This window comes from Falco punctatus, assembly GCF_963210335.1.
Source record: "Falco punctatus genome assembly, chromosome: 2".
In the NCBI taxonomy this organism is placed as follows: domain Eukaryota; kingdom Metazoa; phylum Chordata; class Aves; order Falconiformes; family Falconidae; genus Falco; species Falco punctatus.
In genome coordinates, this window is record NC_137581.1 from 14,686,542 (window position 1) to 14,712,884 (window position 26,343).

The 26,343-nt window shown below is 35.1% G+C and overlaps 1 protein-coding gene across 7 annotated transcripts in view; it reads left to right on the forward strand.

Annotated features, from left to right (window-relative positions):
* The window catches only part of CNTN5 (contactin 5), a 968,197-nt gene that overhangs the window by 779,668 nt on the left and 162,186 nt on the right, over positions 1 to 26,343 (forward strand). For all 7 annotated transcript variants that reach the window (XM_080376471.1, XM_080376469.1, XM_080376474.1 and 4 more), the window contains one exon: positions 11,717 to 11,819. In XM_080376471.1, coding sequence (XP_080232597.1) covers positions 11,717 to 11,819 — 103 coding nt within the window. The remainder of the gene's footprint in view (positions 1 to 11,716; positions 11,820 to 26,343) is intronic.

Below are 26,343 nucleotides of genomic sequence, written 5' to 3' on the forward strand. Positions count from 1 at the left end.
GTCCTTGACAATCAGTCATTTCGTATAATTCAATTTCACTTCAAGCTGGGTTATAAAAACTACTCTAAAATTCTACCTAAGGAGATAAAAAGTTTTAGCAGGAAAAAAAAATTATGTATCGTTTCATTAACTGCCTTTATAATGCATTAGAAACTTTGAGGAATTATTTAATAACCATTTACAAATAATAAACAGGGTTGTTAAAATGGATCTTTGCAGGCTTGGATGCTGATTGGGAGCACTAAATTATCTTGACTAATAAAAACAACAGATAACATCTTCAAATTTAGGAAATAGAAACCTAGGGAGCATAAAACATTTGATGCTTGATGGCATAAGGCAGTTATTTCAAGTTCACACATTTCCATTCCACTTTTTCTCCCTTTTTTAATCTTTTTTATTTCTCTTGAAAATATGTTAACTTTAACATTATTCCTGTACAGCAAAGAATTAAGTAATTCTTCATTTCATTTCTGTGTAGATACTGCCTAGTGGCTTTGCTATGGTGAAATTTCCAGGAAAAAAAGAGAACCAGTACAATTTCAGATGTCAGAGGATACTTTCTACTGTGTTCCATTAGAGCAAATTAGTTCATATCTCAGCCTAGGTTGATGTATCTGACCAGACATATTCTCATGTAACTGAATGCAGACCTTGACTTTCAATTTTTTTTCCATGTCATTATAGTTCTGTGAGCTAAATCTTGTCTGTCCTAATTTTATTGATTAATTCTATGTGATTAATGGTCTCACATAACAATAAAATGTACAGTTATCAAGGTATTAAGCATGTTCATTTCTACTTTTCCATAATAGAATATGTTCTGCATGTGCTTATGCAGGTTGAACTTCGGGGTATGTTGTTTGAATATTGGTGGGTTATCTAAAGCTCTTCTTCCCAACCTTAAGAAAAATTTGGGAGAACTCATAGTAATTTCCTCAGTGGTGGAAACTAAGCAATATAAAGGGCCAGTATAGAATAGTAAGGTGACAAATAATGCATAAAAATAAAGATAAAGCAAAATTAACAGTTTCACAGCCATTGACTATTTCCATCCCTGAAGAATGCTAATAGTAGTTAATTAACTAATGATTAACATTAGAGATAATTGCTTAAAGATTAACCCTATTGTTTATGATCTGTCAGTTTTCCCTTTCCAGAAATCTACGGATTTTTTTTTTTCTTCCTACTTGCATTATGAGTTTTGTCTTCTAATGTGTTTATTCATATGGAGATGAATTCTAGAAGACAGAAAGCATACCTGGATTTTAATGGGAGTTGAAAATACTTACCTACTGTGACTTCATCCTGCCAGGTTTTTTGGAGTGTCTGGCCTTGTTGGCTGCCTTTTTAATGTGGGTTATATTGCAAGATCATTAACTTACATTTTTAAGTGTCCAGCCACAGTTCATATTTGAATTGTGCAAGTCCATAAAAACTATGCAAGACTAGCTGGAAACTGTGGAAACTCCTCCTAATGCTCCAGTACAGAGCTCAACTCTGATGTAAGACTACCTTGATTATTTTTTTTTTTTACTCTTGTGCCTAAATTCTATGGCAACATTGTAAAAAATAATAGGATGAGAGTTAGGATTAAAACAAACCCAGTGTAATCTTATTTCAATTAAAATAGAAAACCAGGACATATATGTAATAGGATGGTGGGTGTGTGTGTGGGTGGTGGTGGTCGTGGTTTTAGTTTGGTTTTGGTTTTTTCCACAAAATAGTAATGTAATTAGAAAATCTGTTACAGTCAGCATCAATGGCCCTTCCACCTAAAATTCTCAGTGAAAATCTATAGGTATGTAGGAAGTTTTATGGGGGGGTCCTATATAATGACTCTTTACAAAGTGTTTTATAGGGATTGTAAAATGGCTCAAGTGCACTATCAAACAACACACAAAAGCTCAAAGACACCATTTGTAAAAGATTTATCCTAAAAAAGTAGAAATAACATCCTGGGGTGGTCTTTCGACAATATAAAAGGGCTGAACCGAAGGAAGTATTGCAGGAGGAAAACTGAGAAAGGTTTGGAAAAGATTAGATTCCAGCATTCAATGTAGAACAAGAACTCTTTACACTGTGAAACAGCTTGCTTTGAGTTTAGTTTACTTTGAGCTCTGTTAAGATAACCTGTTCCAAGGAGCTTTAACTGCTAAGTTTTCCTGCTAGTTTATAGAAACACTATCTACTGGAAATGTGGTTGTTGCTTTTTTTAGTTAAAGTATTTTAAGAGTCTAGGCATGTATCATCTTGAACATCTTCTGCACTCATGTATTCTTGTTTTTCTTCTCCTCCTGATGATTTATGAAACTATTACACAAAGGAAAGAGTTAACTGATCCATATACAGAGTGTACAAAGTATAAAATAAATGAACTTGAGAAAAAATGTTCTAAATTCAGCTCGGGATTAGGAATGGTGTTGCATCAAACTATAGCTATTAAGATTTCAGACAAAAATGTGTTGGTAAGATTTTAATTAATGACTATATTAAAATTTGTGCAAATAATTAACAAAAATAACCTTTTTCATTGTGAACTATTTTAGATTATTAAGAATGGTCATACCTAATGTTAAGTATTTTACTGTCTCAGGATCTGAGATACAAATTCACAAGTGACTGCTTGCTTTGCAATCATGTGTATGGCATAACATTCAAGTAAGAGTGACTTGTCACTTTGGTGTTCTTGCCAACATAGGGAAATAAACTGATCATGAACAGCAGGAATTTTGCTTGAGGTTAGGACTGCAGTAAGTTTATAACAAGGAGAATTTGTTACTGTTGGGTTTAAAGCAGTAGGTATTTCAAAGGCTGTTGCTAATGAAGGAGAAACATTAATGTTAGTTTGATCTTTCTTATTGAGGAAATAATAGGCACTTGTATTTACATGGTTATATGAGTAGTCTCAACTGAAAAATGTTTCCCATTTAGGAAGCTCTTTCTGGTTAATTAGATAACAATGAATATTTAGACCAACATAGCTTTGTGTCCTAATTGATCAGAACAAAAAAAAAATAATTCCGCTCTGGAGACTGCAACAACTTTGACACCTTTAATACCTAAGTGCAAAGGGAATATTGTGTTTTTATCTTGTAAAAAAATAGTACAGGTTGCAAGAAAAATGAAGCATTAGGTGATATCTGAAGTACAAACAACTATGTAATTTACTATAGAAGAAATTAGGTTCTTCAAGAACTATGAACATGCCATCAAGAAGATAATTAGAAGCACTGTGAAAATTAGATTCTCCTCCTAATAATTTAGATTAAATAATATTTTCCAGGTTTCTGAATAACTTTTGTGAGCCTGACCAGGATGAACAGCAGGCAATTGGAAAGGAGGAACAATAATCATTGCCCATCAATGCCTAAAAGAAATCTGCCACAGACTTCTTGTGCCAGTTCAGCACAATCTTCTCCTCCGTAAAAACAAAATGAAACAAAAGAAACAATGATAGTTCTTTTAGCTTTCTGCTGACCCATATTCTTAGGCCTCTCAAGCAAGATGGCATGTTGTCCAATGTAGTGGAGTCCTGATGTTTCTTGATGTCTATGGCTGCTCAGAAAAATTATCTATATATATAGTGAAAATGTTCAGGTTATCATGTTTCCATAGAACTATAAATGCACAAATCTGCATAGTGGAATGCTGTAGACAAGCAATTCATATGCTCTCACTCATAATTGAATATCAAAAGGGTTAGGTTTGGTTTCATCCAATGCCATATGTGTTGGGTTTAGCAGAAAAGCTTAGATGTTAGATTATATATATATCTGAAAAAATTGATGGATTGAAGTCTAGGCTATGACTCAGTAAAGACTTCTTTACATAGAGAGAGCCAGCAATCTTGGTCATAGTTACTGCCTGATGTTTACAAACACAGGTAAGCAGAGATCTCTGCAGACTAAACTGTAGACTAGAAATTTTGGCCTCTTGTTTGAAGAACTAAAAATACCACAGCTCCCCTCACTGCTTGTTCTGAGCTTACCTCATTGCTTTTGTATCCTTAGGGTCTGGCCCCAGTTCTCTATAATTTAGTCATAACACACCCACTTACAGTTGAAAATGCTTTTAGTTGTATTTGCTGTTTAAGAGAGGTAGAATGTTCTTATGTATGCATGCCATACATGCACACCATTTATTATTTATAAATAACGAATTTTTAAAATATCTCAAGATGGGAATACTACTTCTAGTTTAGAGTTCAGAGATCAACTGCCAGACTAGTGAAATAGAGTATAATATAAAGACAGATTTTAAAGGGGAAGGAGGAAAATTTTGTTTAAGCTTTTGTACAATGTTTTGTTTTGGTTAAGTGTGAAAGTCTTCTACATTTATACCTCCATAATTAGAAATACATTAACATCTTGTCCCCTAGTTGTAAACTAAATAAGAGTTTTTCCCCTTCTGGTCCTGTATTCATTAAGGTATTTTTTTCCCAGAAACTGAATTACTCAATTTTCTTTCATGTTAGGATAGATTCTAGTAAAGACTTCTTTCCACTCAGTAATACTTGATAGAATTTACTCTCTGAGTAAAATATGAAAACATTGTTGCTACTTCAGCGTTCAGTGCATTGCAGAATGCAATTTCATGTGAGCATTTTTAAGGCTTCTCAAAATACAAATTTATAGTTCAAAACTTGGCTAGAGGAACTTTAAGTGGAAGGAATGTTGTGAACAGTAATCATAAAACAACCCTTCCCATAGTAATTTTTTAGAGATTTTTGCAGGCACTGGTCTTTCCATTTAGAGTAAGATTAATGCCAGGTGAGTCAATAAATTCTTCCCAATACACTGAAGATTTCTGCTGCAGTCAGGATATAATGGTGGGTATCATAATTATACCTGAAATAATTCAATTTGTGCTGTGAATTTACTGTAATTGTAAATGTGTATATTCAGGGATCTCTCTTCCAAATAAATATTTGGGAAAATTTAATGGTGCAGGTCTTCAGGGGAAATACTAAATTTTTATTTGTCACTAAAAGACCCACACCATAGACAACCCTAGTTTGCATCACAGATTACTGATAGAAGAAATTATATATGAATATTCCTGCCATAGTTTCTTAGTTAAAATTTTCTTGGGTTTGGGTACATATTCATACAACAGGTCATAATTTTAATGTGATAGGAAACTCAGTTACTGATCTGTAAAATCATTAGAAAATTCTTATGCATCAGGACAAGTTCATCACTCCCCAAGAGGTTTCCCAGAAACTGAGAGGAACTTCCAAGCCAATAAGAATCCCCAATAATTTTGTGATTAGAACACTATCAAGGCTGTAAGAGAACCAGATTAATATTCCTACACCATGTGATTAAGATTGGGGACTTCACCCGAAGCTGTCAGGCAAACACCCTTAATCACTGAACTATGGGGGTTGTATCTTTGCTAATGAAATAGTGGCAAGTAAAAATATGTGCCTAATCTTTCTCCTGAGCACAGGAAATCTTTAGCTTTCATTTTCTCCATAGCACTCTGACACTATTTAGCCAGGAATCTTATATTCTTTTCTAGCTACTGTCTTAAAAGCTTATCAGCCACTTATTCAAGTATTCCATTCAAAATTACTTTTTGAAGTAAGCTGAAGAGCTGTTACTTAAACAGTTTGAAATAAACCCAAATAATTTTAACTGAAGGGTTTAAGAAGTAATCATGGAAGCTTTTCTTCTGGGATATTCAAGAAGGTATTTAATATCTGGAAGACTGATAGAACAGAAAGCATTAGCCTCTACACAGCTGGAGCAGACGTGTCAAGATTTCTCAGCAATCTGATTTTGGATTTGGATTCATTATCCATGAAGACAAAAAATTTTCTTCTGTGGACACAGTCATAGACTCACAATTTTTCTACACTCTTCATTTGAGGTTGTAACACATGGAGTGTTGGGCTAAATGAAGAGGTGGAGCAGTCCCTTTCAAAGTGATAATGACTAATACCCAATCTGTAGCTCTTTTGCTTGTTCTTAGCTGAAAAACCAACCATAAGAAATGGATCCTTCTATTTTATTCTATTCTCTGTGTCCATTAAATGGTCCATAGGGGAGAATGTAAACAGTTTTATCTGTAGTAATATCTGTAAATGTTTGAAATGTTGTCACATCTACTCCTGTGGTATCTGAGCACCTCACAATCAGTGTTTATCACATTATTGTGATTTAGTGTTATCTCTATTTTGTGGTGGAAAATTAAAAATGCAGGCAACAGTATAGTTAAGGGTTCATAGGACACTTTGCATAGCAAAGATTTGAACTCAAGTCACAGATTTGCAGCCAAGTCAGAGGAACAACTTGTTAAATGAAACCACTTATTAAAATTAAACCTGATTTTATGAAGATTTTTCCTTCCCTGAGTCGGAGAATATGTAATTATTGTTCTGTGATAGATACTTGCACTGTTGCCAAAAAACAGTAGCTGAAGGAGGAGACAGGGAAATCATCTCTTCTATAAATATTGAGCTCCATTTCTGCCCATGTGACTAACAAGCCATTAATTTTAACAAAGTCAAGCTGTGCTTAGTCCTGGGATATGTTCATCCATTTGAATCAGTGCCTTTTCTGGTAATCAGAAATATAACAGAAGGATTATTGGTGTTTCATCTCAGTTTGACTTCACCCACCCGGGGAAGACCCTGGCTGGACAGAAATGTGGCAGGCTCTCCTCATACATGCAGAAAGGGCAGAGGCCCAGGGACCAGGAAACATAAGGTGGGATGAATTTTCAGAATAAAACCCAGGGGTAAGATTTTCTTAAACAAAAAGGAAAGTTTGGCTTTTAATACTTTTTTAACTCTCTGACAAAATTTCAAGATCTGGTAAATTAGATTTATTTTGGAGCAGTCTGTTTCATACCAATCACAAATTCAGCACTTTCATACCCAGATCTGAGCTCAGCAGAAAGGCACAGCTTGTGAAGTAAGGAGTGTACAAAATTAACTAATTAGCCTAAGGAAAACTGAATCATGGGAGTCATCTCTAGGAAGTTAAAAGATTGTTCAAAAGGAGGTATTTTCATGGGAAGGCAGAACATGGGAGCGCTGAGAACAGCTCTCTGCTCCTCTAGAGTGCTCAGGCCACGTGAGCAAAGTGATTTGTTAGCCACTTGAAAATCGTATATTATGTTTTTATTCTGTGCTGATCAATTTTATTTATTGTTATATTTCATGTTTGATAACTGGAAATAAAAAATGACAGAGAGAATTTTTTATTGCCTCAACCAAACCTCTGAGAGTCATGTATATAAGTCTGAGAGAGATTGATTCTAATGCACATAACTCAAGGCCTCGATATTTCTTAGAAGTTCAGGTTCCTTTTAGCACCTGATACAAATGAACAAAAAAACTTGATGAAAATGCAGGTGGTGGTTAATTTACCATTCCTGACTCACAGTGACCAAAACAGAAACTAGGGGAGATAAAGAGCCAGGAGGTACAACAGCCGTAGCAAAGCAATTACAATGTAACGTTGGAAGGTAAAGCCTCAATAATTCCCTTGATGTCTATACAACTGTAATGGCCTACTTGGTCTCAAAGATCATAAATAATAAAGATGAAAAATATCCCATTGCAATAATAGGCTTTTGTTTCCTAATTTTCATAAGGACATCAAACAATTGCTCGGTAATTTTTCTACATTTTTTTGCCAGTTGCTGCAGGCATGTCACTTGCTAGTGTAACAATAACCCAGAAGAACAGAACATGCTATAGGAAATGAATAGATCAGCATTTCATAAGGAACATGAAATGATGGCATGATTTGCAAAAAGCATTCAATACTTGTACAGGATATACCTACTAAAGGGAGTTAATGTAATTTAAAAACATAAGATCTGGAAAATAATATTGTCCCTCAGATGTGTTCATAGGTACTGTGTTATTTTAAAAGCAAGAATAATATAATCTTATTTTAAGTTGTGGTTTTTTCAGGGATAAAAAGGCAAATCTTTAATAATATATGCCAATTCAACACAATGATTTTCAGGAACAGTGTCTTACACAAAAGCAAAAAAAACCACCTTTTTAAAATTCATTGAATCACAACGCCTGTCAGCAAGTATGCAGAGTCAAGAGATGCCAGAGATTTAAAAGGTACACCTCAGGAGTACAAGGCTGCATCATAAGATCTAAATGAACTATTTTCTGTAATGTTTACTACATGGAAACTTAGGCAGATTCCCCTATCAAGACTGAAGTTCTCATAATTGAAGTTTCAATAGACAAAAGATGAAGACATATTGGCATTACAAATCCTTACAAATCCCCAAGGCCAAACTCATACATGTGAGGAAGTGGGATGTGCTATTCTCCTTCACGGGGCTTCAGGCCTAGAAGCAGCATAGGTAGAAAAGGTGGGGATTTTTTTTAAAAAAAAGAGACTCCTGGGAACAGCTGAGGAACTACAGACCAGTAAATCTGACTTCTGTGTCAAGTCTTTTGATAGAAAATACATGGAAAAGTACAATTAGTAGGATTATATTTATTGCATTACTATATAGTGATCTGACCATATGGTCATATACCAGGAACACAGCATTTAAAGAGGTAAGTCATGCTTCAATCTGTATACAACTTTCCTGTAAAGTCTGAGAGAATACAAATAGGAATGGTCAAGTTAGCACTGTGTACTTTCATTTCAAATAGCTCTTGACAGGGTCACTCATCAAAAGCTGTCAAAGAAATGAAATCCTTAGAGGGGTTGCAGGACAGCTTTATTTTGAATTAGCAACAGATGAAAAAAATCCAACTGTTGTAGGAGTATCTGATCAGTATGGAGAACTGGGAGATTGTCGCGAAGCCACAGAATTAATTTTCTGGGACTTCACCACTCAACACATAAATAATCTGGAAAGGAAATGAATACAGAAGTAGAAAGGTTTGTTGATAAGTTATTAAGGATAATTAAAATTAAAACTAACTGTGATGATCTGTGAAAGGATATCATGACAATAGAGTAGACAGGTGATATAAAATGTCACAAATTTATATGATACTTAAACCTAAAGATATAATATCTTGATTAGATATTAGCAGTAAAGAAATTAGGGTGCCATTGTGGATGAACATTGGCTCAAGTGCAAAAAAAGGCAAATAGAACTGAATTGTGAGGAAAGCTATAAGGAAAGAGCAAAATCAAATAAATACCCAAGCAAAAAAAAACAAACACAAACCTGTGACAGAAAGGTCTACAGCTTCATTATTGCTGTGCAGTTCTCGTCTTCCCATCTCAAAATGCTAGAATGGAATTTGAAATGGTGCAAGGTGGGCACAAGGAATGATTACAAGTTTATAAAAGATTCAGTGTAAGGAAGGACTAATACTCTGAGATTTTTCAGTCTGTAAAAGACACAACTAAGAGGGGATGTGACAGATATAAAATCATGAACAGCTCAATGGAGATGAAGCAAACTGATATTCATAATCACACACAAAAGAAGCCAGAGAACAGTAAAAGTCACAAGGACTGTAATTAAATTATGGAATTTATTGATACAGTACAAGCCAGTGAGAATATATTTTTTATGACAGGCTAAACTACAAATTATTTCAGTTTAGTGTAGGGAAAATTTTAATTGAATACAATTTGCTTGATGCCTTGACTTTATTTTAATACCTTGGACAAAAAGGTTAATTTTCTTTTTTCCATTAAAAAAAAAAAAAAAAAAAAAAAAACAAACAACAAAAAAAAAAAACAACTAGCCAACAACCTTTTAAGCTTTAATGACAGAATTGGCTCAGAATTTGCCTTTTCATACAAGGGGAAGTATTTCTCCACCAGTTCATAAAGTGATGTCAAAACATTGATTTAGTCAAGTTTTTGAGGAAAATTGGCTTACTGTTTCTAATACATGAAATTCCTGCACAGAATCATAGAACCATAGAATCATTTAGGTTGGAAAAGGCCTTTAAGATCATCAAGTCAAACTCTTATCCCAGCACTGCCAAGTCCATCACAAAACTATGTCCCTAAGCACCGCATTTACGTGTTTTTTAAACACTTCCAGGGATGGTGATTCCACCACTTCCCTGTGCAGCCTGTTCCAATGCTTGACCACCCTTTCGGTGAAGAACTTTTTCCTAATATCCAAACTAAACCTCCCCTGGTACAACTTGAGTCCACTTCTTCTTCCCTTGTCACTTGTTATCCGGGAGAAGAGACCAGCCTCCTGCCTACAGCCTCCTTTCAGGTTGCTCTCAGGAGAGACCAAGAAGGTCCTCCCTGAGCCTTTGCATGACTGTGTTTTGTAAAAAGTACTCTGCTGCTCTTTATAAAGCCACATTATTTATGGAATTACACTGAATTAAAAGCATTCTATGTGTTCTACTTCTGTTATTTTATTCACATACCCAACACATTTAGATTTTCTTGCTAAACTTAAGCCCCCAAAGACATGTTTAAATGCATATATGTTTAGACTTCTTCCCAGATGCAAGCTGCAGGAACCTGTGAGACAGGTTGAAGACAGCACAGCCCAGGTGGACATTCCTCAGTCACATAAAGAACATTTGAAGGGCTAGAACTATATGTTTTACCATTTCAGCCTTATATATTACTTTTGCTCTGATAGGCTGTGGGTTGTTTTTCTGCATGTCTATGCCAGCTGGTCTTCTCTCAGCTGCAAATCTCATATTACCCTACTTCCATGTTCTTCCTTATGTTCCTTTATTTTTCTTGCATAAGATCTCTCTTCTCTCCTTTCTTTTCTTCTCTTGCTCCTATTTGCTTGCTTTAGAATACTTTGGAGACTCCTGACGGATTTTTATAGATTTAGACTAGACTAGTTTTACTGCTGCTGTGCCCACAAGTCAGACTTCATTCAGTTTTCCTTATCTAAAAATCTGAACAATTCTTATTCTTTTAAAATAGCTTTTAGTTCCTGAGCATTCCTTATCCCAGTAACCCACCTTCTGTCTGACAGAACACAGCTGTTAGTTGTATTCTTCTCCCGCCACGTTCATTATGACATTTCCTTCAACTCACATCAAATACAGACCTCTCACCTTGCCTTGTAAAACCTGTCTCACTTCCCTGCTTATTTCTTATTTCCTAAACTCTTGTGATTCTCCAAAGTGATTGGTCACTCCACAGCAAATTCCAGGTAACTCTCTTGATTTCAATGTTTATATTTTTTACATTCCTGAATACTTTTCCAGTAGCATCTTACAGTGCTAAGCATGTTGTCCTGATAAAATTAATCGTGTCCCAAATTAAAAGGGTCACTGAAAATCCAATAACTGAACTGTGTATGAGTCTGCATATCTGTGTTTGTATATGCGTACACAAATGCTCTTACATCATTTGAGTTTTCCTTGCTGAGCTTAGAAGGTCTTCAGTCAAACACACCACGATATGTTGACTTAGTTGTTGTAATTGTCACTACACTGGTAAAAATTGCTTTGGTTTCTGAAAATCCCCACACTTATAAAATTGATTGCCTGTTTTAATCTTTCAAAATGTAAATATTAACCTATGTTTGAGAAAATTAATCCTTTTTCTTAAGCTCACTGTTGAGCTGCTGGTAACCCTGAAGAGTGTTTTAGAACGTATACTGGACCTGACAGAGCATGTCACATCAAACGAGGCTATCTCCGTCAATTACTAGCTTTACTGCTGGGCAGGTTCAAAAAGCAAGCCATGGGGTTTTACTGTGCTAATCTCAACAAATGGAAAAATGATGTTCATTCATATTTTAAACATTCCTTTTTTTCCAGGTGTGATGGGGGAATATGAACCAAAAATTGAAGTTCATTTTCCTTACACAGTTACAGCTGCAAGGGGAACTACTGTTAAGATGGAGTGTTTCGCACTTGGCAAGTAAGTACAGATTCTTTCATAATTAGACATCATTGTTTATTAAGGTGTGACATGCCTAATTTGTGGCTTCATTATTTTGCTGGATTTCATTTTCACAGTCCTTACTGCACACTCAAAGTAACCAATTGACTAAGTAGCCAATTCTAAATTCCCTGCCCAGCCATTTCTGTGGACAGTAATTCATTCAATTAAAAGACTCTTTGTCAAAATGAAAAGTAACATTCTTGTAAACAACAAAAGGAAAGGGTTTTTATTGAAAATTTTACCACACTCACCCATTTATTCACTGAGATGTTATAAATAAGTAAATTAGAGTTTATTCTGCAAAAATATCATAGTGAGAGACTAAATGAGTTTAGCAGTGTTTTTTTTTCTCCAAATGCATAGTTTATATGTGAAGCTAAGAGCACAATGTTTTAAACATGTCCTAACACACCCTGTGGCAGTGACAATTCTCTAGTTTCTAGCTGATAGTTTCTAGCTAATAACACTACTAGAGAACAGGTGTTTAGTATTCATGTCAAGGGGTTTTTTATATGTTTATTGATAAATGAGTTTACAGAGAGAAGGTTTTAGAAACACCTCTCTGCTATTTCATACAGATTAAATAAGAAGTGAAATTACTTCTATACACTATTCCGATTATAGAATATAGGATGAAACTGAGAACATTTCAGTTTTGTTGTCACAGTTACTGTTATTAATGTTGCCGAGAATAAGGTGGCAAAGGTAGTATACAATCAGAACTAAGAAGCAATTCTAGTGATTCAATCAAATTATTTTTTCTTCTTTACATGTATGTAGGTAAAAACAGGTGTTCCATCAGTGGTGTTTTGCTAGAGGTGTATAAACAAATATAAAGGGTAGGGTTTCTTCCAAAATACCCCATCAGATTTGAGGGGTGGGGGTGGAATGTTGAAAGAAATCTCACTGTATTGAATTATTTTCAGTTCCTTCTTACAGTGTTCCTTTTGGAATCCACACCCCACACGCACCCTCAAAGTCATGCTGCTCAATATTGTATCTCCTGCTTGGGTTTCTGGTTCATAGCTTATCAAGGCACACCAGGTTTATTACAGCCTGGCTTTGATTAAGAAATAGTGGAAGGATTATCTTTGTAATTCCTGTGGAGAAACTTCACAAATCAATTAGTCTAAGGACTACTGTATCTTTCGTATCAATTCTTATTACTTACTTACCTAAGTAGGAACAAAACATGAAAGGAAAGCAGTTTTAAGACAATAGTCTGTTTTCCTGAAGATCACCACTTGCTTTCTTGGCAGCTCTGGTTTTCCAGAGCAACCTTTCAAAGTATGTCTCTGCTACCTGAGAGGACTCTTTAAATGGTTTTATAGCAATTTTGGCCTTCATGTGTCACTGGTCACTGGATTTTTTTGTTCAGATTTTTCTCATAACAGTTCCTCTTTACTGAAGGGCTAAGATATGTCTTAAACTTGTTTCCCTTCTTGCCTGCTTTTCCTGTTTGACCAACAGCAAGACTTTTTCAGTGAGCAGGTCAACAGAAAGTATTGATAAAAAAATAGAGATAAATTCTCAAAAACTGTTTTAATTGTGTCTATTTAGGCCCAGTGAAGTGGAAGGAGAGACAGGACATAGACAAACCAGTCCAAACAAAAAGTGGGAGACAACAGCCCACATACAGGGAGCCATTAGACAGTGACAGTGGCTTTTGCAAATTCATTCCCAACATAAATGTATGCAGTAGTTTAGAAAGCACACATGAGAGAACTTCTGTAGGGTAAAACACAAGTCTTATATTTTATACAGTATAGGTGAGGAAAGATGTACATGAGGAAAGACAGAAAAGCAATATATTGAGAGATTTCCTGAAATGCTGAAATATTTGAGGAAAAGGGCTGTTCTATAGAGGTTGGTGGCTCTAGGCTTTTTCTGTCAGTGCAAATTTTCTGCCTGGTCAATAGTTGGCAATGAGGCCCTTTTTAGACTCTTGGCCATGGCTGAAGCTGTAACCAACATGTTAGTTCTTGTTTTCTTCATTTTGCTGGAATTGAATTGCAGTTTCTGACAGATTACAAGTCATCTGTCACTTTCCAGTCAAGGAGGGTGTGCCACAGACCTCCTTCACAACCATCACTGAAGGCAAGAAACACAGCTACTGATATCTTCCATCATCAGCACCCTGAGATTTAGTAAACTCTGAAAAAAAGTCAGTCACTATTCAAACAGCCACATAAGGAAGATGAAGGTTGACAAGAAAGTGACAAGAAAGGCTTCAATTAGCTTATTTCCATGTTCATATTTGGTATTAATCTTTAATAAACAACAACAACAACAAAAAAACAACACCTGAATGATCAAGGAATTTAAGGTTATCTAATAAGCTGACCCCATTTGCTGCTACTGTGATGGGCAGCTATTTCTACCATGCACGTTCCTTATCTTCTTTTCACAGCCATTAATGCACAATCAAATCAGCTAAGTTGAAATTGTTTTCAACCCGGTATGGTAATAATCACATGAATGACATTTCAGGCCTCGTTTGAAACATGGAGGCTGAGGTGGGAAGGAGAAATGCATTAAATTTCCTATTAATTTTCATAATTTTCATTTTTTGCTCCTACCTCTTATTCCCAATAGCTTGTAAGGATCTTTTCTTGGCACACTGCCATGGGTCCCCATTACCAAACTGAAACAGCAACTGATTTGTTCTTTCCTTATTTAGTATTTTCAGATTTAATGTTTTGAATTCTTATTGTAAATAACACAGAAGTTATTACAGTCTCAAAACCATTGTGCTGCTGCTTTTCTCATGTTTTAATTTAGCTGTCTGAAACACTGGCTCTTCTCTCTCCACAGTAATTGTGAGAATGACAGACGTTCCAGGGAGATTACCTGAAGCAGGCATTTGGCAAATATTCCAGAAAAAAGCCTACTCTTTAGTTAAAGATTAATGATTTATTAATAGTGTTTATTTAGAACTGCCAGTCACTATGGCTGTAGGAATTAAATAAATTTGAGCTGCGCAGCTTTTGTCTCCAAACTAAAATCAAATGTCTTAATTGCTTGACAGATAAAAATTCTCTAAGAGACATTTTATTGTGACACAGGAAATATGTAGCTGGTCCAGTTACAAGTGAAAATATGTTATTGATGCTACTTAAAAATAGACTTTGTTGTTGCTAAAGAATTCAAAGTAATACAGGAGTGAAATACCTCAAAATTATGTTATTTGTATTAGACAATGTTGTTTATAGTCAGCATTAATCATTAGCTAAGAAATCACTGCATATATCTATGATTTACTGCTGAGGTATAACAGAACACGGCAGTCAGAGGAGTCAAATAAAATTTACTGTATTATGTATCAGAATGTGCATTTTGCAATTAATGATGTTTTGTGATCTGTTCTGGATATTTATGCTGGCCCACTTTCATTAAGAAGTTGATTTTATAGCCATATCCAGCCACATCCGCACAATAACTTGTGTTTCAATTACATCTATGTTTGATATATAGCTGTATATATAGCATACAGATGTGTTTTCTGACACCCATTTAGTTATGTCATTTTCATTAGAAATATTTGAGGTTTTGTTTGTTTCCTAATGAGACAGAGGACCAAGAATAATTAAATAAACTACTGGCAATAACAAAGCATTAACATCTTCTATTTTTTTAACTTTTCATAAGAACAGAACTATATCTTTTTATTTTAATATTGATAAATCCAGATTAAGATTTACATTAAGCATTGTTAATAAGGTAATAATTTAAAAAACAGAAAAAAACTCCTTCAAAACTTACTGAATGGAAAAATTCAAAATGCCTATATAGACTATCTAACCAGCAGTATGTTAATATTTGCTTTTGAGTAACACAGTTTTCACTGCTTGTGTCTTCTGTTATTTAAAAAGACAAGCTTGCTTTTTTTTTTTTTTTTTAATAGTAAATGAGCTTATTGGTAATGAGGTGGTTGGTTGTAGTCCAGATAATCCTGGTTTTCTAACAAGTCCATCATTTCAGTGTCAGAACCTAAGTTTATTACGTAAATCATGAAGACAGATCATGACCTTGTTGTTTGGGTAAGTTCTGGTGAAGAAGCCATCACGTTCTCAGCTGACACTCATGCACAGATTGCAGCATTCCTGGCTTTCCCTGCTCCAGAAATGCAAATTCTCAGGCACTGCCTTCTGTGACAGCAGGTTGCCATTTTCATTTTCTCTCAAATATTACTGACTTTGCTTCCAAGAATATCTGGAGCCAACTGGTTAATTCTTTAATTTCTTTTTTTCATGTACTTTTTTAGAAAGAAGAATTCTGATGTTTTCATTTAGCTCCACATTAAAATTATATGAAAGTAATAATGCTGATAGGTAAAAAGACTTTAAGTTCTTTCCCCACCACATGACATATTGATTAATGATGCACTTCTGGTGATGGCCATCCCAGCATTCTTTAGCACTTCCTAACTTTGGAGCATTGTTATTTCATAAGGGTTTTTAATACTAGTATTTTACCATGGCACTTAAAAGCAGGCATAGATGGAAATATATGAGTTTTTCAAAAGCCTTAAAATGAACAGATTTTCATAGTTCAAACAATGATACAGAACTGGTTTGTCCAGCTTGAAATGCAACCCTCCTTACTGAGCACAGACCCTTGCTCTCAGAGGAAAGCAAGAACAAGGAAGTGTCATAAATTTAACACACTTTTTTCCTTTTCTTTTTCTCTGTTTTTTTGTTGGTGTTCCCCTCCCACCCACCGCCACCACCCCCACCCCCACCCCCCAGCATATAACTCTAGATTGACTTCTTGTTTCCCTTTCATATAATTTTCCTACACCCAGTCTTTCACACAGACTTTTTAGTGTAAAAGTTGTCTCTAAGGCACACCCCCTACCTGACACTCACACTACAGCCTTGTTCTCACTGCATTTTTGGTTGTGTATCACACTATACAACAGCTTCTATTTTATTCTCCATATAAACCTTATTTCATTGGTCTTGTGGCTCCAGACAGGAGAGGAAAAAAAAACCAAAAACTAAAAGGTAAAGTTTATATTATGATAGTGCCAACAGCCAATTTCGAGTGAGTAATCATATTTTATTTCTCATTAGAACAAATAAGAGGATGTGGGCTATTGCTGTACTTGTAGGTTACCAAAGTTTTCAATCTTTGCTTTTAAAATAGGATCCCTGGGTCATGTAGACTGCCAAGAGGATTGTTTTGCTAAAAAATTAAATTTCATGCATCCTTTTTTTCACTATGGTTATTTTTTAACCACATAGATCAACACATAGGGGTTTTAATCAAAAGAATCAATAGACAGCAGTGCTGACAGACAATTTTTCTTACAACCTGCATGTGTGTTTTTCTGTATTGTTGAGAGATGTTTTTATGTTTGTGCTATTTCTGTACGATAGTAACATCTACATGGTATATCAATATTCTTTCTAAATGCTAGCTTATTTCATTTTAGTAATGTCAAGATTGTGTTTTATTATGAAATATTCTTTGTTAAAGATAAGAGTACAATAGAGATATTGACTTCCTTTTATTACTGAATTATGATGAGGCTGTTATGACAGAAGCATTGTTCATGCTGTTATATTTAATGTCGCTTTAATAATTCTATTTTAAACTTTGTTTTGAAGAGATTTATAGCTCAGTCATAAACATTCATCCCATCTGTAGTATGGCTTGCAAGAACTCAGCTGATAGTCCATTTTTAAATCTTGCTTTCTAAATGAAATAAAATAAAAATAACATGAAGCTACAGATATATTTAAGTCACATACAATTGAATTAAATTTAGTGATTTGTAATCTAGGAAATGTTCTAAAATGAACATTTTGAAACAATGAACTCTAAATCAAATCTGATTAATAAATATCTTAAAGTTTTAAATCTCTGGAATATAGGATTTTATTTCTCCTTGACCTGATTTTCTTTCAACAGACTTTTCTAATTGTTCTTCAAGCTTTTATTTAAAATGTTATCATTTATGTTATGGCACTACCAATATTCTCATTGCAAACTGTACATATAGAGAGAGCTTAATTTAATTAGAGAGAGGATTTTTAATTATGCAGAAATAAAAGCAAAAAGTGTTTGGGTAAGTGAATATAATATCTAAGCAAAGATCAGGGTGGCAATATAAAAAATCTTTATGATCCTGTGAAGGGCATTTGACTGTAACTGTGGAGAACTGCATAAGCTATCTGAAGAAGTTATTTTTGGTGATGTTACTCACTAAGACAATGACACAGGGTAATGGCTATAAAGAAGGCTTCTAGATATTGCAATCTTTTTGCAGGTGTAAAAAGGTAGACTTTGCAAGTTCACATGTAAAAGGATGTTTCTGTGAGGTCTAATCAGTGTTTATCAAGCAATGTTATACAGGAGAGTAATTTCAGAAAAGATGGAAGGTTAAAAGTAGACAAGAATTGCATCTTTTGTCAAAGGTTTCTTTTCTTCCTCTGAATTTTAACTATATGTGATTTTTGCCAGGAACACAAAATTCAGAAACAATAATCCTGTAATAAGTCACAGATCCAGGCTACACAGTTCTCTGAATAACACATGCAGTTACCTGTCTGGTTCCTCAATACAGGTGAACAGAAGTTTCGAGCCACATTGTTTCTTCACTGCAAAGGACAAAACTTAACTGTCTCTGCTCTTGGAATTTGTAAAATATGTTTTTTTCCAGTTAAAATTATGCCTGAGGTCTTCCATTTCTTTCTCCCTGACTTTTGTTCTTTTGTGGGCTGATCTTGGAAAATCAAATATTGCCTATTTTGTAGTGGTCCAGAATGTTTCAGAACTGGTATTTGTGTGCTGTAGACAGCAAGATTCTTCCTGGCTTCAGACCTGGCAGGAGGCATCTGCTGCTATAAACTGTCAAAAGAAGCAGACAAGACATTCTCATAATGTGACCCTTTCCCAATAATCCAATGTCAAAAAAAGGTCTTATGGGGGTTTCTATTTTGAGATCAAATTATTTTCTGACATAAATCTCCTTAATACAAATCCATGAATCTACCTCTCACTCCAGCCTTGGTATCATGCTAAAGAGTAGCAGACCTAATGTACTGATGACAAGTTTAAAACAAATTTAAAGTCGACCTCTATTAACTGCACTATGCTGCTTCCTGGGGGCACTGAGATGAGCGAGTGGTCAAGGTAGCAAGCAGCAGCTGAGCATTGTTGGTCATAAACGTGGGAATATAACATGAGTATAAAATGATACTAATAGCTGTGATATAAAACAGGCTTCACTGTTTTTAGGGCCAGGTATGACAGCTTTCTTGGCCATTTCCTTGGGATATGTCAGCAGTTCTTTACAGTGTGTTGGCAGTCAAGAGATAGACAGTCATAGCATATTTTATGAAAGGTTGGCATCATGAATGCAATGCAGGATTTACAGAACAAAGAGAAAAGACTTTTTTTTTTTTTTTTTTTAATTCACTCCATCTTAAGGCAACTATCTACCTGAAGGCATTTTCCCTCTATACGTGATGTACTGTGATTGACATGTGCTTGAATTTAATGACTGGAACAAGCATAGCTTTCTCCCTGAGTATAAGCTGTCTCTTTCTTGGGCAACTGTATGAAAGTCCTTGGGGAGTAAGTGCCTCTTTGCTAAGGTTACACATGGCTCATGGAACCGCCGTTCATCCCCAGCAGCTGCTCCTTTCTAGGTAGTCTTTTGAAAATGATCAAGCCTCCTTGTACTTTTCCGTGAACACAGAACAGTTCTTGCCTCTTCCCACAATAACAGTGACACACAGAAACACCTTTGATATTACAGATAACCTGATTCTATACTAAGGACATTTAGAGCACATTAATATTTCACAGTATTAATATTTGACAGTAGCACGTACAATTTTATCCCCTACATGGGAAGTGCTGGTCAAAACAAAATAAGAAAGAACATGATGAATCACTGCATTGATAAGTGAAGGCTGAGGTTTGAGGAATTCTAACCAATTTTAATATACAATTTGCAGGCAAAGAGCAAGCTAATTTTGACTTGCCTATTAAATGTTATCATGGTAGTCACAATTTAATGGCACGCCAAGATCCCAGGCTTGCAATAAATATAGCAAATAATTCTAGATGCAATACATCCACTTCCTCATTGGAACTAGGGATTCGAATATTCAGTGTTTTTCCTACATATAGAAGAATTTCTATGAGAACAAGGAGTGTTAGCGTCTTAACATCGAGTATTAAGCAAATTCACAGTGTAGAAGTCCACAGATAGTAATTTGCCTTCACCAGCAAATACAGTTCTTGCCACGATGTTCTATTTTTGATCTACAGGTCACAGAGGCATAAAATGGCTGTTTTCTCTTTTTAAAACAGAGAACGATGGCATAGGGTATTAAAATAGAATGATTTGCCCAAAATCAAACTGCAGGATAGAGACAAAAACTGGTATAGTAATATAGGTTTCTAAGTCCCACAGGACAAAAAATCATGTTCCTCCATGCCCCTTCGCACTGCTCCTCACTTCAGGAAAAAGATGCCAAACCTAGAAGCTGTGGAAGTTACTCTTAAATTTTATTGACAACAAAACAATCCCAAGAGGGAAATGAACACTCTCAGTAGAATGGCATTTGTCTGTGTTATAAGTAGCGATCTCCTTTGCCCTGGAGATAAAATTGTGATGAGAGGAAGGAACTTTTTTAAACCTGATCTTGGCATCTTCAGGCCAGAGTTTGCTTAACACAGGAATAGATCTAGGATTTTTGTTTTCCTTTGATAGCACATACTGTTTATGTCAAATAAATCTTTCTAAGACTTTCATCAATCTAAAGTTCATTTTTAGCTCATACCGAATAAGAATTTATGTTATAATGTGCTGGACCAGGATTGGATTTTATTCCTATTTTTCAGTTTGGATTGATTTCTGCCTTCCTTTAAGTGGACTTGTTCTTGCATAGACTTTATAATGCTGTTACAAATACCACGATCATTCATAGTAATGTAATAAATATTCTTTGGTAAATCTCAGGCAGCACTCCCAGGCCTCATGCTGCCTCACTCTCACTAAATGCTTCGTAATTACATACAAAAATTTAGAGTTAATTGCTTGTACCGTATGACAGAGAAAGTGGGAAAAAACCCACCCTTATCAGCAGAACATCATTCTTGATGAAACAGTGTTACCAATCCCTTCCCTTTCCCTCTCACAACCATCAAAGAAAACTTGAAAATGCTACTGAAAACTTTGTTCAGTAACTTACACAGCTTTGCTCTAGGTTTAAAGGTGGAGGAGAACTATTTTGCATTCCAAACTTACTTTCCAGAAGCACATATATATGCTTTCTGTCTGTATCAGAGCTTGAGAGGATCAGAAGGAAACAAATTCTGGCAATGATCAATAATAGGTCTGCAGAGTTATCAGTGTTGTATTTCCTTTCAGGATTTCACACAAATAAATGAATGCAATATAATACTGTGTGGTACAAGAGGCTTAAATCCAGCACTTCTGGAAATCATCACACTCACTGTCCTAAAACCTTATAGCTGATCAGAAGATTCAAAGCCATCTTTCACATCCTAGACACACTGGATTTATGTTTACATTTACGTTTACCTTTACCTTTACCTTTACATTTACATGATGATTAATGGTAGACCTGTTGTTTCTGGAAGTCCTGGACTCACTGCAACTAGTCCTCTGGAATTGATCAGTTCACAGATGTTTGCTGTACCTGTACAGCAGAGTTCCAAAATCCCAGATAAAGGTACCAGCTACATAAATCCTGCCTGGACAAAGTCTGGAACAGCAAAATTACATGTCAGAAAGTCCAGTTATAAAACAGCTTCACACACAGGGCAAGTGCACACAGTATGCTCTAGCAGTGTGGCCCTGACAATCTGTATGAACCCCAGCCAAAAACATGTCACCTTTTCAGGCAAATTTTCTCCTTCAAATCATTTGTCTCCTCTAACTTAAATTTGTGGATTCTTCACGTATTATCCCCCATACTAGCACAGAAGATGTGTTTTGCTTTTCAAGTTGCTTCATATCCTCTTCTCAACAGCCTTGATCAAGTCACAAGCTGGTGGCAATTTACCTGTTATATCTTTAATACTTTTTAGAAGAATGTCCACTTATTTCAGAGTTCCCCCAGCCATCAAGTTTAGGTAGGGTGTGATACAGAGACTAAAAAAAATGGGTCACTGGATGGCTGAGGGAAAAACAGAGTTTACTCCTGTCCTTATTTAACAGTTGTAGTAGCTCAACTTCTCCTCCATCCCACAATATAGCATCTGCTATACTATGATGACAAAAAAATATGGAATTTTGCAATGTGGCCAACCCTGAATCCACAGGAGAAAGTGTTCAGCTTTTTTCTAGTAAATTTTTCATTTTCTAGCTGCACTGTTGTGATTTCATTAAGAGTAAGTACCATTATCTAACATTTAAATGGAGAAACAAAAGGTTGTAGAACAGTTTTTCCCCTTTACTCATTAAATGTGAAACCAATGTCTTGCTTATTGTGCATCTTCTGTTCTCTTGTTCGATTACACTTTAATCAGATGAGTCATGTGTTCATGATTAACTTGAATTTAACAATTTGGAAAAATCTTTGAAATCACCAGAAGTGTCAGTTATGTACCTAACTAGCTGTCGATCAGTTAAGGAAACAAGCTTGAGCTAACACTTTAGGCACTGATCAATCAGTACAGAAAAGCCTCTGGGTATAATTCACTACAAATAATGAATCTTTATAGATCATTATGCATAGTGCTATTTTAGATGTTACAGAAGCTCTAACACGTTAGGACTTAAATGTGAAGAGAATGACATGGAGCTGGACATGCAGTCAAGCAGGCATGCTGTCCTTGCTCTGTTCCATAAAGAACAAGCCAGCAGCGGTGGGATAGCACATCCACATTAGTATACGACACTGATACATGCATCAGACCTTTTTAGTGCAATCAGGTATGTGTGTTGGTGTGACTTGCAGACCTGGACTTGTTCTTGCATGCAAGTTTCAGACTCATTACCGTTTCCTTCTATTCTATTTCTATTCTTAAATCACCACTACTCACGGTTGCTATATTTCATGAGTACTATCTTTTAATAACCAAATGATAGGAAAAGTTATTATCTTGTCTCCTAAATCTCTGCATCTAATCGGAACAGATTTATATGGGATGTTCTAAAGGTAGAATTGTGTGAATGGTTGATAGGCACTTCTGGAAAGTATCTGATAGAGAAAATTTCATGATACCTCTCAACATTTTAATCCTATATAATTATCCTGAAATAATTAGAAGATATTCAACACAGTTACAAGACTGGAGGGCATAAGGAGAAAGGGTTTTTTCTAGTCTCAAATGCACAGGCATGAGAGGTTTTCAAGATGTATTATGATGTGAACCTGTGGGTTTGAAAGCACAGTTCAGAACAGTGATGTACGGTAAAGAGAAATAGTGTGGAGAGGAATTGAAATTATAGTAGAAGGTAAAATATTTCAGAAATAAATCAATTTGTACCAAGCAAATACAGAAAAAGTAACCTGTGCATTGTTATCTAAGATACTGCTGAAAACCTAGGAGCTCAGATCCGTGGAAAAGGTATTTTAAAATTCAGACATTAGTCTTATTTCCACCTCACCTATTTCCTGAAATAAACATATGCTTTATAGTTCTAATTAAATTCTTTTTCAGATTAAATTGGAAAAAAGTATAAAATTGCTTTCAATAGGTTATTCAAAACATTTTTATTGCCACTTAAACTTATGAAGAATTCCCAACAAATTCAATAGATCTTGTCCCAAATAATATACTACTGAAAACCGACTTACAACCTCTTCTAGATGTAATCTATGAGTAAACTCATATTTTCTTCAAAGTGAACAAACCCACAGTAATATCTATCACAGTCACCAATGACCTCGTAGAGCATCTACTTGAGCTCAGATGAATGAGAAGTTTAATGATGGTATTTCTGAATTCAATTAGGACTTTTTTCTTGGTGGTGCTAAGATTTACCAGTAGTATTCAACAAATTGTTTCCAAAAGTGAGGAGAAATCTTAGCTTTGAACTCAGTTGAAATGTGAATCAAGTTACTTATAGAAGCTGAATGTGAACAAGGTTGTAATAAACAACGAAACTATATTCCAACAGATGTCTGCTGAGACCAAAATAAAAATGGATTATGTTGATTATAAGATTTAACAATTATGCATATTACATTAAATTCATATTAATGTTAGAGATACTTCTGCTGTTGCTCTATTTTTCAAAAAGCTCTGAATCATTTGAAAAGATGAAAATACTTGCATATGTTAGTTTTTATGGTGGGTTTTATGAGTTTTCTAGAACAGTCACACAATTTTATTCTTTCACATCCTCAGTAAGATATATTTCATTTCATTCTCAGACAACTCACAGAGGAGAAATAGATATAGATATATATTTATTTCAGATGTAAAACTCATACCTCACTTGTAAGTTATGCAAGGAAAATAAGCTTCATTAAACAGAACTACAAGTTTTCTGCGAAGAGTGAATTGCAGTTTGGGAGTACTTTCCCTTGAAATCATTAAACCTACACAGATAAAGTAACTTTATCTCCTTGAAAAACTCCACTTACTATCCTGTACTGATGAAGAAAAAAGTGTGTTTTTTTTTTAAAAAAAATGTTTCCTAATGACCCAGAGAACAGCACATTTCCTCTGTATTTGCTGTGTTGTAGGCATCTATTTTCTGTAGCAGACACAAAAGCAAATTTTTTAAAAAAATTAGTTAAATGTAATTTTAAGGAAATTTCCTATATACATGACTTTCAGAAGTCTTGTAGCAGCTAAATGAGACAACTTTCATTGTTTTTAATGTCTTCTTTGTTCCTCAGAAATATTCACTATGAAAAATATTCCACTTATCAGTTCTATTCAGCAGAACTAGTTTTCTTCCATGACAATAGAGAAAAAAGTATTCTTGTCACTGATTTTACTGGAAGAAGGGCTGAAGGGCAAGTCAGTGATAATGGGCAACAATCATGGCACCCATATGGTGCCAAATAATGTGTACCTGCACATCTATCTATCATTCATAAAACAGCAATTGATGAGTAGTATGGCACTGTACCAGAATGAAGTACTCCTACTGTGGACCTGTGTTGTGATTAATAATGATTAATTAAACACTTGCCTGGCCACGGTGTCTGTTTTGCAGCCAGCAATCATGATGTAATTACATTCCATATAGAAAGAGGACAAGCGTATAAGGAGTTTGCACTTAAAGCTGACTGCAAAACAAGAGACCTCCAAAATTTCCAGAAAGTTGCTCAAGCAAGAGTATAAATTTTGTTATCAAAGTGTGCAATTAGAAATAAGATATAAGAGCTAATAAATGGGGTAAACCCCCATAATATTGTTATTTTTACTACTTCCAATACATGGAAATAGCTATCAAAGTGCAGTAAATCAAAATATGTAGCTAAAGATGAGAAAGGAATATCATAAGTATTAGGGCTAAACCCAGTAAGTTTTATTAGTGCATCAGAGGCAGAAATGTCCTATTTAGTCTTTGTGTGGAGAATTGGTCGGGTTGAAGTACCTGTGTCAGGTAAGCATGTGAAGTGCTTTTAATCTTCCAGTGGAAATGTATGTAAAGTAACTTCTCATAGGAAGCAAACTTTATAAATTAGACTCATACAAGACATGTCTTCAAACCAAACCTACAGGACACCAAAACTGGAAATCAGTCATCAAGAAAGACAAAGACATACATAACTGGAGTGCTGAAGAAAAAGCAATCAGTCTGTTTTGTTTTCTAAGGAAAAAAAAAAAAAAGTTACTTGATTTCTATACCTGTATTTCTTCCATGGGAGACAGTGATAAAGGACCACTTTGCAAGAATAGAGAGGTATTGTAGGGACTGTGCCTCAGAGATGAATCCACACACACTCCAAATAAAGTACCTTTAGGTTAAGAACTTAGTGCAGCAAACTGACACAAGAAACAATGATTTTCTCTTTCCAATATATTCAAATAAATAGAGGATACCATTCCATACGGGACTATATATTGACGTTGTGAAGGTAATTCTGTTAATAGGTTCAATGAAATTCAGTGATTTGTGACATAAGATTAGAGAAAACTTCTAAGTTCCAACTACAAGTCTGGAAATTTTCTGAGCCTCTATGAAGTACTGGAATTTGGAGTATCTTGTCTGCAAGTTTGGGTGCACATGCAGTAACTCACAGCCTGATTTTAGCTGGCTGAAGAATAGCTAGAGTTTTACCCATGGTTCTTTTGCTGTGTTTGCATTTGTTCTGTCTCAAATTGGACACCCTGAGATACTAAGGGAAACGTGATTTTTTAGTGTAACTTCATATAGTTGCAATAAGTGGAAGTTAGTAAATGATGGCAGAAATTAGTAGAAGCTTTGAATTTGCACCTATGTTATGAAGTACTTTTCCCCATCTAAACTACCACAAGATCTAACTGTTTTTGTCTAAGCTTAGACTTGAAAGAAATTCAAATAAATACAAAATATTTCTTTAAAAAT